Source organism: Myotis yumanensis, unplaced genomic scaffold (assembly GCF_028538775.1).
Source record: "Myotis yumanensis isolate MYYU_CA2020_CCGP unplaced genomic scaffold, mMyoYum1.0.hap1 SCAF_14, whole genome shotgun sequence".
NCBI classification, from domain to species: Eukaryota; Metazoa; Chordata; class Mammalia; order Chiroptera; family Vespertilionidae; genus Myotis; species Myotis yumanensis.
In genome coordinates this window covers 23,424,293-23,440,882 of record NW_027223765.1, presented here as the reverse complement: position 1 = coordinate 23,440,882, position 16,590 = coordinate 23,424,293, and the positions used below count along the sequence as shown (strand labels likewise).

The window sequence follows — 16,590 nt, the reverse complement described above, 5'->3', positions numbered from 1 at the left end:
GCCTGATGTCAATTTCAAAAAGGCCTAATTTTACTAATCCTAATAACCAATTAAAAAAATAAAATCCTGTTTTAAAAGAAGGAATCCTAATGACTTTGAGGTAGATGATGTTATCAGATAATAAATTAGGTATAAGATAAAGATAACAAGACTGAGGGAATGAAAGCACTGACTTGAAATTATCTTCCTTTAAATTCATGTGGAAAATAAAGAACACTTTTTCCAATTCAAAGTTCTAAGCATGAAATCCAGGTATGTCATGTCATGGACCTGCTTCTTTAATTGGAGATGAACTCGGAGCGGATGGGAAGAATCAACAGCAGCAAACTACAAAGCAGTTGTCCCACGAGGAAGCCAGGAACTTTGCCTTTGATTTTTCCAGCTTGGCTCATTACTGAATGTTCAGGATTTGGATCCTGGAAGTCCTTGTTTAGCATTTAACTAATTCTTTATTGGTGGAAGGGGCTGGGACTGTTTCTCCACACATAAACTGCTCCTAAGAACAAACAGAAAATTACCTTAACCACTGAGTGTGTCACAAATGCATCAACAGTAAATTTTCATCTTGTTACAGAATCAATCCAGCTCTAAGTTTTTCCATCACTTCATCTTTGTTCAAAGAGTCAATGTCAGCACCAGGTTTATAAGCTTAGAACTGAATCCGTTTTTAGCCATGAATTCATATTTAATATAAAATACCTTATCTTGTAAACGAACATGCTTATCTTCACTACAGAGCACCCACCTCTCAGAAATCACATTTATAAAGACATTGCCACACCTTTTAAGTTTTTGTATTAATTAGTACTTACACTAAAAGTTCTCCACTTCAATATTTGGCTATTCAAATGTCTGTTTTCTTCAAAATTATTACTTCTTCCAACTAAAAGGCTCTATGCTGATAACTCTCAAATTTATAGCGCCAATTAATCACTCTTTGAACTCCATACTTACATATCCAACTGCCTTCTGGCCAGCTCTACTTGGATGAAAAACAGACCTCTCAAACACAGTATGTCCAACTCCTGCCCCTAAACCTGTTCTGAAGGCCACAAATGTTGAAATCATTCTTGACTCCTCTTATATTCTATATCCAGTCAGTAAGGAATCGATCCTTGCCCTGGCCAGTGTTGCTCAAGGGTTAGAGCATTAGCCTGAGCACTGAAGGGTTGTGGGTTCCCTCCCCTCTCCCAGGTTGGGGTGTGTGCAGGAGGCAACCAGTTGATGTGTCTCTATCACATTGATGTTTCTCTTTCTCTCTCTCCTCTTCCCTCCTTTCCTCTCTTGAAAGGCAATGGGAAAAATATCCTCAGGTGAGAATTAATAGAACAAAAAATCCTTACCCTTTAAAATGTATCCAGAATCCAACCACTCCCACTACCTCCATTGCTGCAGCTTGGTCCCAGGGAAACATCCCCTCCTTTGATTAGTCTAACAGCCTCCGACCTGGTTTTCCTGTCTCTATCCTTGCTCCTATGTAGTCTATTCTGAACTAAGCAACCAGAACCTCCGTTTTAAAACTTGAGTTGGTTCATGGCATTCCTTTGTTCTAAAATCCTCCACTGGTTCCCTCTATCACTCATAGGAAAAGCCAAAGTCCTTAGAGCAGTGGTTCTCAACCTTCCTAATGCCGTGGCCCTTTAATACAGTTCCTCATGTTGTGGTGACCCCAATTTCATTGTTACAAATTGAACATAATTAAAGCATAGTGATTAATCACAAAAACGATATGTAATTATATATGTGTTTTCCGATGGTCTTAGGCGACCCCTGTGAAAGGGTCATTCGACCTCCAAGGGGGTCGCGACCCACAGGTTGAGAACCACTGCCTTAGAGTGTCCCACAACACCTCTGTGATCGGCCTCACTGCACTAATTCATCTTGGACAAGTCCCACCCTCACTTACTCTGCTCTGGTCACGCTGGCCTCCTTGCTGTTCCTTGATAAAACCAAACATGTTTCTGCCTTTTCTTCACTGAACGTTCCCTTTGCCAACCGCTCTTAACCCTAATGTGTACAGAGCTCACTCCCTTTCCACGTTCAATCTCTGCTCAATAAGGCCTGCCACGATCTCATACCAGCACTCCTGATCTCACCCTGTTCTTTTTGTTCCAGGACACATTTTAATACAAGAATAATCCGTAAACTTCTAATTATAGCCTAAATTATAGCCTGCTTTTCTCATGAGGCAAAGTGCCTTGTTCCCACCTTCCCTATAATCTTGTTAGAGGTCATCCTTAAAAATGTCAAGCTGTTACATGTCAATTATATCTTAAAAAGAAAAAAGTATGTTAAGTTTAAGATTTTGTTCAAAGCACTGACCAAAAGTTGGGATGGGCAGTAATAACATTTATTTAGTTTTCTATTTTCAATGTCCTTGGAGGAAAAACAAAAGGACAACTGAAGACTAAAATGAAATTGTAAAACTGAAACTATGATTATATCTCAAACAATATAATATAGAGTTTTATCTAAGCCAAGTAAGAAATACTATACAATTGTGCCCTTCAAAACAAATCTAGGTGCTCTGAACAATTTTAATTACTTATTGTTAACGAAAAAAACCACTGAAACCTGTAAAGAATTTTTGTGAGTTTGAGTCAAACTGTCGACATATGCTGGGAAGCAGAACCTCAACGAACTGAGATAATGCTCGGGAGAAGGGGGAGAAGGGCGGGTTACATCTGTATTCATACATTGCAATCAAAGGAGGGACATTTGAGCTTTTAAGATTTTAATTTACGATAAGGCTGTTTACTAAAGGTTTTTAAAATTGGTTTTAAAAAACACAGCATTTACCTAACACACTGTTAGAAAACATTCTCCTGCACCTACACATTACAGACAGGCTGCTCAAGGTTCTTGCACCACAACCCTCCCCCCCCCCCCCCCCCCCCACCTTTTAAAGTTTGACCCCTTACTTTGTCATAAATCACTTTTATAATGAGAGAGCAGCTCGGACACGTCGCCACGTCTTCCCCGTTCTCCAAATCTTCCTACAACAAAATCAAACACTGTATGATCAGCATCGCCTTCCCTTTTGCAAACTCCTCCCAAACCCTCCCACCCCTAGGGGCAAGCTCCTTCGTGACTTGCCTCGCCCACAGGTAGGTGAGGGTCAAAGAGGCTTTCCCAGAGAAATGCCAACCCCAATTTTCCCTGGCAGCGTCACCCGGGGAAATACTCCGGAAGGTTGGTTAAGGTTCAGTCGCCTCAAAATCTCTGGGAAGACAAAACGCGTCCCTTCCTGCAAAGAAGTATCCCAGGAAGGTGAACCCGAAGAGGGATGCTAAGTGGGGGGAATGGCGAGAAGTCTGATGCTCCCCGCCATCCAGCCCCTCCCTTCCCCTCCCCCACTAGGCCTGACTAAAGGCCAGAAGGAAATGCCCACTGACAGCTGAGACTATAAATTTGGGGGGATCCATACACAGGATAAAAAGGGCGTGAATAACAAGAGCCGCGTGGGCTACGGGGCGGCGGAAGAATCCGTAGAGGGAAACGCGCCTGCTCCAGGGAGCGGTCGGGGGACCTGAGGTTACCTTAGTGATGCAGAAGTTATCGCCACAAGGGCAGGGGTAGAAATACGTCTCCAGGTCCTCGTCATATTGGAAGTCCTCGATTTCCACCTCGTCGTGAAACACCGCCATTGTTCTGGGGCCTGAGAGGGGCCCCCACCGGCCGAAGCCGACCCGGGTCGGTCTAACTTCGAGGACTCCGGCCCCGGCCGGGTGTCAACCACCACGCCCCGGCGCAGGAACGATCGCTTCCGGCGCCTAACAATGACGCAACGGCGGGCTTGGAAGCCAAATGGGTGACCCGGGACTGGTCTCCATGGAGATGGCTGAACTGCCCAAGGAGACAGTGCAAGAGCTTGCTGGCTGCTCAGTGGTGTCGGGTACCGCTCCGCCCATTGGACGGAAGAAGTGACCAATAGCATGTGAGGATAGCGCGCGCTGCTGCTACGTCACGTCGGGGACACCGGAAGCTTCCTGGCCCCGGCGGAGTTTGGCTCTTTTCTGGAAGTTCGGTGCCGGCAGTGCCGGCGGCGCGGAGCCACCTTGCTGCCGGGCTGTGGTTGCCGGCCTCATGTCCCTGGACCTTAGGCCGTAACCAGCCCCCGCTGAAGGCCGCAGCAGGCCGGGGTAGCACAGTCTGGGCCTCGGCGCCCCTGGGGGAAGGACCACAGCCTCGCCTGGTCTTCGGCGGCGGGAGCCGCTCCGCCTTCTGGATTTCTGTGCTTTCCCGGCGACCGACGAAAGGCTCCCTTGGAATTTCGATTCGCCGGGTGACCTTGCGCTCTAGGTGGCGCCTCGCTTGTAGTTCGTGGCTGCTCTTGGCTGTTCAGGTATAGCCCCGTCTGTTCATCACCCCAGATTATCGTCAAATGCCCGGAATTGGTGTTGCTGAAAGGACCAAGACCTGGGAGGCAGGTGGAGTTCTAGTTCTGTGTTTGCCAAGCATATGACATTATTTACTATAATGGTTTATAATAACAGTAATAACCTTTTATTACAGGGAGTTCGCTTTGTGTCCGGTATTGCGCTAAGTATAGTTCTTCCACCAACCTTGGGAGTTTAGATGTTATGCCATATTATTAGTCTTCATACTGGGATACAGAGAGTTGGGTGTTTTGACCAAAGTCATACACTTAGGAAATGAAGAACCTATCTGTCCCCAAAGCCTGGGGACACATAACTTCTGTGAACCACAGTTTCTTCTTTGTAAAAGGAATGGGTGGCATCAGCAGACAGAGTTACTACTACCTTGATGCCTCTTTATATTTGAAGCGAAAAGCAAATAAAAGGTGCTTTGCCTTGGAAACGGTGCTAGTGCCTGTTTTGGTACAACTGATTTATGGGGTAGTGTTTCATTACTAGGTAGAAAATCGTCTTGATAGAGAAAGACTGCAGCGCCGTGAAAAAGGCGCTATGGAGAAGCTGATCTGGGTCCAGAATTCGGCTGTTGTAGCACTGGGAACTGGATACTTACATTCTGTTTGAGCCTTATTTCTTCTTCTGACTAAAAAAGGTTGGGTTAGAGATGATCTACAAGGTCCCTTTCAGATCTAACATTCTACTTCTGTGTAGGAATTAGGAGTTTTACTTGGTTCAGCCATCACGTCACATGTACCATACTTAATTTTCACATAATACATATGTACACATCCCTATGCATACTTATGTATACACACTCAAATGTTTACATGAAGCTTCCAATTTTGTGCACACAAGTGAAGTTTCACCTGGGTTAGCCCTTTTAAGACTTGAAAATCTAGAGGCAGAGAAATCTTTAGGAGAAAATCTGGAAATTACATTAACGGAGTTATAGTAAATTATTTCAAATGCCTCACAAATAGTCCACTTTGCATAACTGAAGATCGACCCAGAAGTTAGGAGACATCTTCAAACCTTTCATGGGTTAACTGAGATGATTCTGCTCTGTCTGAGCAAAGGAGAAATTCCAGCCAAGTGCGCGGCCCAGGGGCTGCTCCGTATATCTCCGTAGACCAGATACTTCCCAGTAGCCTCTTGGGGACAGGAGGCCACGGGAGAATCTCCAGTGTCTTATTCGGTAGTCTCCGTGAACATTTTGAGGTTGGGAACCATCCTTCGTTCTTCAGTGCTTCTGAGAATAAGTACCTAAAAATTTAAGATGAGCCATTTTTGAATGTACACCAATGAGTGCAGTCATTCATACCTGTTTTATGGAAGTATAAATCAGTAGACCTTTTAGAAAGCAATTTGTATCTATCAAAAACAATTATCTGGGGAATCTTCAAATCTGAGGCTAGTAGTTCTAAAAGTTACAGGGGTTTAGGGTAATAGTAATTTCTTTGTAATTTTCCAACTTTTCTTCCAAGTATGTATTACCTAAAATGGAAGAAGAAAAACTAATGAAACACTTACTAATAATTGACACTATGTGCCAGGCACTGTACCAAAAAGCCTAAGCGACTGCCGACCAGCTGACCGGCCGGTAGCTATGATGCACAATGACCACCAATGGGCAAGACGCTCAACGCAGGAGCTGCCCAGCTGCGGTGACTTGGCAGCTGCGGTTCTTGGGTGATGCACCAGGAACCAGAGAGGAGGGAGCCCGTTTGCGGGGTGTGTTACCCGAGAACCACCCTCTTGCAATCCAGGCCTCCTCGGGGGATGTCGGAGAGCCGATTTCGGCCCGTCCCCGCGGGGCAGGCCTAGGGACCCCACCAGTGCCCGTGCACCGAGCCTCTAGTACCATTATAACAGTCCAATGAGGTATAGGTATTAATCCCATCTTCAACATTGGGAAACTAGGTTTAAGGGCTAAGGAGACTTGCCTAAGTAGGCAAAGCTGTAAGTGGCAGTAGCTGTGGTGAGAACTCAGATCTGTCTGACCCCAGAACCTAGGTGTTTCGTGACTTCAGTGTCATCTGTGATATGATGGTGTTGAAGCAGAGCTAGATTAAACAAATGGCCCTGAAGCTCTTCAGATTGCTGAGATTTTCACTAGAGCAGTGCTGGTTCCCAGTTTTGAGTTCATACTGTGCTGAAGAAAATAAAACCTTAGCCAAACATGTGATGTCATTTTTTAAAAATCCCCGCAGCATTTTAAAATAAAAATTACAATGACTCTTAAACTTTATATTTATCCTTAAAAGGTAATGAAAATATTCTGTTATGAGACATTTTTGGACCCTGAAGGCATGACAAAAGTAGACTTAATAGTTGCTATAGGATCATTTATGGCTGAAAAAAATTTTTTAATTATAAAATGTTAACACTACTGATCTGGAAAATAGCAGTGATCAAAACTCTTAGCATAAGATCAGGCTTATAAATAAGTCATAATTGTGTCATAGAAACTATTTTATGAGTGCCTGTTGTATTATCAGGCTAAAGGGAATTGTTTATTAGCAGTTTCAAACCACTACCTCTGGAGATTATTTGGCGAGGGGTGGGAGTGGGGTGGGGTAATTAATTTGGCTTGTTTTTTTGTAATACTCCTGCTTGCCAGGTACTTCCCATAGAAATTTATTTCTCTCAGCAATCCAATGAAGTGGCGTTGGCATTCTCATTTAAAAATGGTAAGAGGCCACTGGCCCAAGATCAAAAATCAGGAAGGAGTCAGATCTGAGCCCAGTTCCATGGATTCCAAGTCAAGTACTCTTGAAATAACTTGTATGCCACTAGGTTCACTTAGCAAATGCCAAATGCAAAGAACCCCTTTGCTTCTTCAGTGGCACCTAGGATTCTAAATCAACGGATACCATGATATTTCTATGAATTTACTTTATTTCAGTGCATTAATGATCTTTGAGGCGCTCTTGGTTTTTCTCTTTCTCTCACTGCTCTCTTCATCCACTCAAACTATCAACAAGTCTTAGGACTTTAATTCTAAAATATATTTCATGTTTATCTACTTTTGCCATCTTTGTAGCTTAATCCTACACTAGAACCTTCTAACTTGACTTCCTGCTTCAACTCTTGCCCCTCTATGATCAGTTCTTCACACAGCAGCCTGAGCAGTCCTTGATGTAAATTTGATCGTATCCCTCTCCTGGTTTATTCAAACTATTCAGTTGCTTCCCATTGCCCTTAGAATAAAGTTCATACCTTTACTGTAGCCTGATGTGATCCGGCACGTCTGTCTGCTTGACTTCATCTCACATCATGCTCACCTAGCTCCCCAGTCACGCTGGCTTGTGGTTCCTTAACACACTGGTGTGACTGTGACTGGGCCTCTGCCCAAGTGCTCTGCTCTTAACATCTGCTTGACTGCTTCTTCCTCATCATTCAGGTTTCAGCTCATGTCTCTTGAGAGAGACCTTTCCTGATATTCCCCCACCCACTCCACTCCACTCCACTTATTTATTTATTTTTGCTTAGAGAGAGAGGAAGGGAGAGAGAGAAAAAACAACATTGATTTGTTGTTCCACTTAATGCATTCATTGGTTCCACTTATTAATGCAATCTTGGTATATCGGGATGACACTCTAACCAACTGAGATACTCATTTCTTTTATCTTACTCATTGTAATCAGTAATTGTCTCATCAATTATTCCTTTACTATTATCTGTCACACACACTGTAATAAAAGCTTCAAGATGGTGAGGACCTTGTGTCTGGTTCTTTATTGCATTTCTATGGCCTAATGTAGTACCTGGCACCCCAGTAATTGTTTAATAAATTGAGTATACTTATTGAACAGAAACCAACACAGTCATTTTAAATCTTACTCTGCTGCTTGCAGTAATTTTTTTAAAAATTAAATCTTTATTGTTCAGATTATTACAGTTGTTCCTCTTTTTCCCCCCCATAGCTCCCCTCCACCCGGTTCCCACCCCACCCTCTGCCCTTACCTCCCACCCCCACTGTCCTCATCCATAGGTGTACGATTTTTGTCCAGTGTCTTCCCGCACTCCCCACACCCCTCCCTCCACCCCCAGAATAGTCCACTCCCTTTCTATGCTCTTGATTCTATTATATTCATCAGTTTATTCTGTTCATCAGATTATTTATTCACTTGATTTTTAGATTCACTTGTTGATAGATGTGTATTTGTTGTTCATAATTTGTATCTTTACCTTTTTCTTCTCCTTCTTCTTCTTAAAGGATACCTTTCAGCATTTCATATAATACTGGTTTGGTGGTGTTGAACTCCTTTAGCTTTTTCTTATCTGTGAAGCTCTTTATCTGACCTTCAATTCTGAATGATAGCTTTGCTGGGTAAGTAATCTTGGTTGTAGGTTCTTGCTATTCATCAGTTTGAATATTTCTTGCAACTCCCTTCTGACCTGCATAGTTTCTGTTGAGAAATCAGCTGACAGTCGTTTGGGTACTCCCTTGTAGGTAACTGACTGTTTTTCTCTTGCTGCTTTTAAGATTCTCTCTTTGTCTTTTGCCCTTGGCATTTTAATTATGATGTGTCTTGGTGTGGTCCTCTTTGGATTCCTTTTGTTTGGGGTTCTCTGTGCTTCCTGGACTTGGAAGTCTATTTCTTTCACCAGGTAGGGGACGTTTTCTGCCATTATTTCTTCAAATAGGTTTTCAATATCTTGCTCTCTCTCTCTTCTTCTGGCACCCCCATAAATCAGATGTTGGTACGCTTGAAGTTGTCCCAGAGGCTACTTACACTATCTTCATATTTTTTTATTCTTTTTTCTTTTTGCTTTTCCGGTTGGGTGTTTTTTGCTTCTTCGTATTTCAAATCTTTGGCTTGATTCTTGGGATACTCTAGTCTGCTGTTGGATCTCTGTATATTATTCTTTATTTCAGTCAGTGTTTGCTTAATTTCTAATTGGTCCTTTTTCATATCCTTGAGGGTCTCACTAAATTTCTTGGAGGTTTCTAGAAGATTCTTGAGTAACCTTATAACCGTGGTTTTGAACTCTATATCCAGTAGTTTGCTTTCCTCCACTTATTTCATTTGTGACATGTTTCTTTGTCTCTGCATTTTGGCTGCATCCCTGTGTTGATAGAGTGGCTTTGTGTGCTAGGAATCCTATAGGCTCAGCCTCCCCAGTCACCTGAGGTGGATGCTCTTGGTGCACCCCTTTGTGGGCTGTGTGCACAGTCATGTTGTAGTTTAGCCTTGATTGCTGTTGATATCACTGGGAGGAATTGACCTCCAGACCAATTGGCTGCGAGGACCAGTTGTGTCTACAGTGGGAGAACTGCTGTGCTGGAAACAGCCTTATGGGGCAGGACTTGCTTCAGTGGGGCTTTGGTGCTCACTGAGTCTGCCTCCTGAGTGTGTCTCTATGGATGTGAAGAGTTGTAATCTGGATGGTCTCACTCTGACCACTGCATACACTGGCTCTTGGATCTCCAAGGAGGTACAAAGTCAGCCACTGCCTGAGGCCACCCAGCAGGAGCTACAGAGAGATCTGCAGATTCCTCCTCTTTGTATGGGGTTTGGAGGTGCCCAGATGAGGCGGAGCTGTGAAGCAATGCAGGCTGCTGAGGAGCCTTAGGCCTTCTTTTGGAAGCTCTGGGGTTCTTTGACCCAGCTGCAGTTTGTTAGGTTAGATTGCAAAAGGCCAGGCCATTCATATGCAAAAGCCTCTTCACACAGCTTGGGTGGGGTTGTAAATTGGGTGGGGCGTGGTCTCAGGAAATCACTGGGGCAGTGCAAACAGCAATGGTTGTCTGTCAGCCCTGCCACAATAGGTCCCTGGGTCTCTGTGTCCTGTGGCCCTGTGTAGGAATAATGACCGCTGCAAGCACCTCTGCGAGAAAGCCGCCCTTGTGTTCCAGCCCGATGCCAGACAGTCCAGTTTCTCCCCATAGGAGTCTGGATCCCCAGAGTCTCACCCGGAACTGGATTTCAGAGCAGTCGGGAGTTTGTATCCCCCCCCCCCCACCCCCCCCCATTGAAAATGACAACAGCGTACCCAGTTTCCAGCCCGTTTCGCGCACCTCCGTACCTTTGCTCTTCTGCACCTCTGCACCTCCTACCAGTTGAGATGCGCTTTTTTCTTTCCCTCCAGTTGCTGGACTTCCACTCAGCCAGACTTCCCGTGATTCTGGATGATATCTGTTTTGTCTTTTAGTTGTAGTTTTGATGTGGTTGTGGGAGGCAGCAAGTACAGGCGTTTCCCTATGCTGCCATCTTGGTTCTCAAAATAGGTAGTTTTTAAAGAAAAATACCTTATTGCTTTGGAAGTCCCTTTGAACACAATTTGATAAAAAAAAAAATACCCTGTATTTACCAGTAGGTGGCACTCTTGGTCATTGGTATTATTATAAAACAAGATTTTAGAATTTTAAAGAGAACAGCTTTTAAAAATTAACATGTCTTTGTTTTCCAGTTCATTTGAGCAGCAGACCATTCAAACAGCATAATCACTAAAAGCTGTAACTATGTGAGGACTATTTTAGCTATAATTGTCCTGAGCAGAACAATGTTTTCATATTAAACTATGAATCTATTAAATTTTATTAGGGAACTTGGCCTTACATGACACTAACTGTATCATTCCAGCCGTTGGCCTGGGCTTTCATAGGGTGGAATCAGAAAAGAGGAAAAAAACAATCATAAAAAAGAAAAACAGAAAGATGAGAGGAAGACTTGATGGAAGGGGGGAAATTGAGAGTAGTTTTACTGTGAGGCGATGCCTGCTGATTATAATGAGCCTTTTCGTTTGCAATAGGAGATAGTAGTTCTTTTTAACAGTTGCCCAAAACATTGTTCTTATACGTTGTCTCTGTCATTGCAGGAGCTTTGCGAGAGAATTTCAGTGTGTGGAAACAGTGGTCTGGGTTCCCACCAGTGTATATCCGAAGGTCTCAGTATAATACCAGAACCAAAATACTGCATATCCGTCAGCCAGCCAGCCATATACTTAATGACTCCTAAAAGTCTCATGGACTTCTAAAGTAAGTTTCTTTCTTTCTGTGATGAACAGCCTTTTTGGTGTAGCATATTTAAAGGAGAGAAACTACATTTAGTAGTTTTGCATGAGGTAAAGAGGCATTATACTTTTTTCATTTATTCAAAAGAAAAAATAGCAAGTAGAATTATTTATCCACAATGATGCTATATCATACTATGGCAAGAAATAGATCTTTTACCTTATCTAAAGATTGGTTATGAAGCAGTGGCTCTTGTATACGATTTGGTTATAACTGAATAAATTACATATGACTTACATCACCACCTGATTTATTTACTTTTGTCTATTTTTTGTCTCTACCTTTTAAAATATTAGCTCCCTAAGAAAGCCTTTGTTTTGTCTATGTCTGTATTCCCAGTCCCTGCCACATAATGGGCTCTTAATAAATATTTGTCAAATGAAGGGCTGAATTAGTGAGTATGGAGTAGGAACATAAGCACATCTAGCTTGAATATTTTTCTAACACTAAATGTATTACAGTTAACTTATGTAGTGCCTTCCAGAGAGCTTAGAAAAAAAGAGTGTTCATGTACATCTTTCTTTATTCTCAGGCTGACTAAGATAGGCAATATAATGTGTTAAAAGTGGCCATCTTAGTCAAAGAAATATTTAAAAATTGGCTGAGGAAAGCAGAATACATAAAAAAAATACATCATCTGACTCCTACTCAGTACTTTTCTTGATAGGTCAGTAGTTTTTAGACATGAAAATGTTGGGGATCCTTCTGGGTTTTTGTTCTTTTAAACTTTTTATTCACATACAACTTACAAACAGAAAAGTACATAAATCCTAAGAGGACAGCTTGATTAAATTTTTTTATTAAGATAATTTTTTACAATAGTTTTAGGTTCAAAGCAAAATTGGGGGGAAGTACAGAGATTTCCCATATACCCTTTGCCCTTACACAAGCATAGCCTCCCCCATTATCAACAATCCCCCATTATTAACATCTCCCGCTAGAGTGGTATTGTAGTTCCAGTTGGTGAACCCACATTGACACATCATTATCACTCAGAGTCCATAGTTTACATTATGGGTCACTCTTGGTGTTATATGTTCTATGGATTTGGACAAATGTATAATATATATAATGATATATATTTAGCATTATGGTATACAGAGTGTTTTTACTGCCCTAAAAGTCCTCCGTGGTTTGATGGAATTTTTACAAAATGAGAACACCCATGCAATCATCGTTCAGATTAAGAGATGACATTATCACTACTGCTTCCCCAAGGGTAACTGCTAACTTGATTTCTAGCTTCATGGATTAATTTTGTCTGTTTCTGTACTTTATATTACTGGACCCACAGACTGTGTGCTCTTTTGAGTGGCTGCTTTCATTCTTTTCATTCACTTTGATGTTTGTAATATTCATCTGTTCCCTCATGTAGTTGCAGTTTGTTTATTCTCAGTGCTGTGGACCTCAGTTTGTTTCTCCCTGCACTTCATCTAACAAGAAACATTACAGACTTAGTGGTGCTCTTTGATTGGACTACAATTATCAGGCAGTTAGCAAATCTACTCCCCTGTAATGGTGTAAGATTAGTCATGTGAACTTGGTCAGAGATTTTGGAAACTAATAGGGAACATGAATATTTGGTGGCACCAATAATTGCATTCATACGTATTGTGGAGATCAGTTGAATCAACTCTGAATAGTGGCAGAAATTTTGTCAGGGTGAAGGAGGCCCTTAATTGTTTTGCCATTAGATCAGCTCATAACAGCACCAACAAAAATGTAAACTCTTCTTCATTGGCCCCTAAAGACTCCCCACTTTTTCTTAACATTTTTAATTTTCAATGTTCTGTTTGCCCAGGAAGCACCATGGCCTGCGCTGCTGTCTTGGTTCCTGGGTTGTTGCGAGGCTCTGTGGGAGCCATCTGCTCCCAGGCTGCTTTGTTGAAATCGGCACGTGGTGCTTTGCGCCACCTCACGCTAACCAGGTGAGTTATCGACCTTCAGTGTCATTTGAGGTTGATTTTCAAAGAGACCTGACCTGCGGATGGTCATGGGAGGCATATCAAACTCCTGAAACCATGACATAATAGACTGCTTAAATGTGCATGGCATCAGTAAATCGTTAAACTTTAGTTAGATGTACAAATTGTTATAGACCATTTTCTAGGACCCAGAATGTTATATTGTATTTTGGATAGTCATGATGTTACAGGGCAAACGAATTTAACTCTTTCTTATGAGGATAATACTTAGCTTACTAACCGAATTTGACTCTCTGTTACAGCATAATGAAATCCAAAAGGAAAACTGATCACTTGGAGAGAACGGCAAATGCCCTTCGACAGGAGGTTGGTATCATTGGGCTGTAGCAGGCTTTCCTAGGCAGGATGGTTTGCACACAGTTAAGACTGGCTTATGGAGAAGGTACTAGATAAGCTCTATCCCTTCGAAGGATAGCCAGGGAAAGTTGGTAATTTTTCTGTTTAGAACTTTTCTGAACAGGCCATGTGACAACTGATTTGAAAAAATGATAGTGAAATACTCAGATTTTTCCCTTTAAACTTGGGATGAATAGATTAATTTTTTGATGAAGGAAATATTATAGCAGCAATTGAGGGAACTATCCTCACAAGTATGATGCATAGGTTTATATTTTAGGGCTAGAACTTCTTTTAGAGCCCACATCTTATGAATAGCTTACCTTTCCTTTTTCTTTCCTATTTATGTTTGACACCATGTCTCAAAGTCCTTGTTCTTATCCCTACTTTAGAACAACTTATTTCATCAAGGGAGAACACACTAACATCTGAGAAAGGAAGGTGGACGAGCTCTTATTACATGGGCTGACCTTTCCCTACCATATTCAAACTAGAGAAAGCTAATCCACCACCTGAAGGGGTCAGGGCTGGGAAATAAGGATCCTCACCCTTTACCTCAGTGAGTAACCACATTTTCTTTTAAAAACTTAAATTGGATATATGTTTTGCTTTTTGAGTGATTCTTTATTTGGATATATTTAGCTTAGTGTTCTAAGTTAAAAATATTTAATATAAGGAAGGATTTATACACTTTCATAAGCAAGGTCAGAAATTGTATTGTTGCAGTAGTTGAAATTTTAGAAGACATAGTTGGGTGCTCTTTGATGTAATAGAATATTGTTTAGGCTCCACTTTTCAGGCTGGTTTTCTTTTCAGAAAATTGCTTTGGGACTGAGAGCGGTATGCTTGTGAATTCAATGTTTTCCTGAGAAGCCTATGTAAAATTAGTTCAGCATAATAGATATGGATGTGTGGGACAATACACTTTTCCCACTGATGATAAATCTGAAAATACCTTTTCTAGGTTTATCCAACACACAAAAAAATGCTGATTCTGTAAATGTGAGATTTGTTAGAATTTCTTTTTTAAAAAGCGAAACCTTGCCAGTTTTGAAGAAGAAAAAGTGGGTTAACAGTCTTGGGCTACGCTCTTTTCTGTTATATTTTGAAGCAGGTAGAACTAGAGCAGAATTTGGCAGGTTTTCTGTAAAGGGTCAGATAGTCTTCGGCTTCGTGGGCCAGTTTTAGCCCCAACTAGAAAACTCTGCCTCTACAGTGTGAAAACAGCCATAAACAACACATAACAAATTGGTGTGGCTGGGATCAAATACGGTGTTCTTTATCAGAACACCCAGATATGGTGTGTGGGTCATAGTTTGCCAATCTCTGAATTAGGATAGCCGTTTCAAAAATTTACAGGACAAAATTATTGAGACTTTTAGTGAGGGGGTTATTTTGAGCCAAGTTTACGAAGATTAATGTAAACTCTAATCCTGCAATTGAAAAGTTGAGAATTTTAAAGCTGAAAAATCAGAAAGTATAGGGCTAATTTCAAAACCTTGGCGGAAGAATTTTCCAATTGCAACTCTTTTCCTTCTATTTCTAATTTCCCCTTCTTTCCCAAACAGAATGAGAGCTGGGAGCTGGGAGGAGCTGGATAAAGCTAGATGTATAGCCTCAGCAGTATAAGGTCATCAGGGGTGAGCCAGTCTGATCTTGGACTTGTTGAAATGTTGGGCCACAATAGAACTGGCCCACCACATGGTCTCGTCTACCACTCTTGTCTTTAATTTGAATTGCAAGTATACTTTACAAAACTCCCCATATGCCATTTGCTCTTCATTTCAAGTCTGTGAGGTAGCCTAAGGATAAGCTGGCATCTGCATTTTACAAAGAGGAAGCAGAGCCTAGGAGATAACCAATGGCGTCTCCTAGGGCCAGAGGGAAGCTGCAGCACAAGTCTGTGATCCTTAAGCCAAAGGACCTTGCTGCTCCTCCTGGGTGGGTGAAGAATGGACCACTCACCCACCCAGAAATGTCCTTTCCTTACTAGACATTGGGTTCCCTATAGAGAACTTACCGAATGAGCATATTATGACGTTGATGCTTCTTTCTTTAGGCTGTAAAGTGACCAGTCTGAGTCATGCCGACGCAGGAAACTGGGCTCTTGCATTGAATGGCATTTGACTATTTGTGTTGAACTCACAGTTTTTCCTCAAGGATCAAAGAATAAGCAGTCTGGGTAGCCTTAGAAATGTCAAAAAGATAAGAGTAGAAATACTGTAATGCAATAAGGATTGTTCAGGCAAAACTAAGTTTTCACTGGAGGGGTCACTCTGTGCCTAGCTCTGTGCCTAGGCCCACTGAGCAAGATGTACTCTGCTCATCAATTTGATGGGAGAGTTTGGTAATGAAAGAATTTTGCCCATGCTACTGCTTCTTAACTATGCCCAGAACTTAACTTGTTCATGTCTAAATGTATAGTATTGGTGCGTTTCAATAATTTAAGTGGCCTAAGAGGCAAGATTTTTTCCCCTCACTCTCCCCCCCAGGGGACCCAGTCAGAGGAAGTATTTTATTTTAAATTCAGCAGACATGTGTCAAGTGCCTGCTGTCTGCCCAGCCCGTTGTAGGTGCAGGGGACTCAGCAGTGCATGAGGCAGGTAAAGCCCCTGTTGTATATGGAGCTTCATCCTGGTGCAGATAAACCAGAGAATGTCAGGTGTCATACACTATTGTCGGAGTACTTACTAATGAACTCTGCTCACCCTGCTTGCTGCGCCAATTGTCAGAGTAAGTTTCTCCTTGATCCTGTTCATGACGCCAGTTGTCAGGAGCACTTGCTCCTGAGTCTGCACATTCTCCTGAACCTCCTCGCTGTGCCAGTTGTTGGGAGTACTTACTCCTTTATCCAGCCCATCTATGCCAACTG

General features: G+C 42.1%; 2 protein-coding genes across 5 annotated transcripts in view; one reads left to right on the top strand and one right to left on the bottom strand.

The window, feature by feature from the left end:
• Positions 1-257: 257 nt before the first annotated feature.
• Positions 258-3,758, bottom strand: DPH3 (diphthamide biosynthesis 3). Its single transcript, XM_070433355.1, has 3 exons — positions 3,540-3,758; positions 2,922-2,996; positions 258-496 (listed from the first exon to the last, which is right to left on the bottom strand). The coding sequence occupies exons 1-3, from the start codon at positions 3,645-3,647 to the stop codon at positions 431-433; spliced, it is 249 nt and encodes an 82-aa protein (XP_070289456.1). The 5' UTR covers positions 3,648-3,758; the 3' UTR covers positions 258-430.
• A 239-nt stretch (positions 3,759-3,997) lies between these two features.
• The window catches only part of OXNAD1 (oxidoreductase NAD binding domain containing 1), a 33,947-nt gene continuing 21,354 nt past the window's right edge, over positions 3,998-16,590 (top strand). For 2 of the 4 annotated variants that reach the window (XM_070433353.1, XM_070433352.1), the window contains exons 1-4: positions 3,999-4,345; positions 11,202-11,361; positions 13,199-13,325; positions 13,625-13,688. In XM_070433353.1, coding sequence (XP_070289454.1) covers positions 13,207-13,325; positions 13,625-13,688 — 183 coding nt within the window. In that variant the 5' untranslated portion in view covers positions 3,999-4,345; positions 11,202-11,361; positions 13,199-13,206. Of the gene's footprint in view, positions 4,431-11,201; positions 11,362-13,198; positions 13,326-13,624; positions 13,689-16,590 lie in introns of all 4 variants that reach the window. The other 2 variants (XM_070433350.1, XM_070433351.1) reach the window with 2 other exon arrangements.

What these genes read in the sequence shown, in the direction of transcription:
- DPH3 (XM_070433355.1), bottom strand. Translation starts at nt 3,647, where the DNA reads ATGGCGGTGTTTCACGACGAGGTGGAAATCGAGGACTTCCAATATGAC. An exon ending in ATAACTTCTGCATCACTAAG is followed by an intron (nt 2,997 to 3,539) that starts GTAACCTCAGGT and finishes ATTTTGTTGTAG; the next exon opens with GAAGATTTGGAGAACGGGGA. An exon ending in TAAAAGTGATTTATGACAAA is followed by an intron (nt 497 to 2,921) that starts GTAAGGGGTCAA and finishes GTTTGTTCTTAG; the next exon opens with GAGCAGTTTATGTGTGGAGA.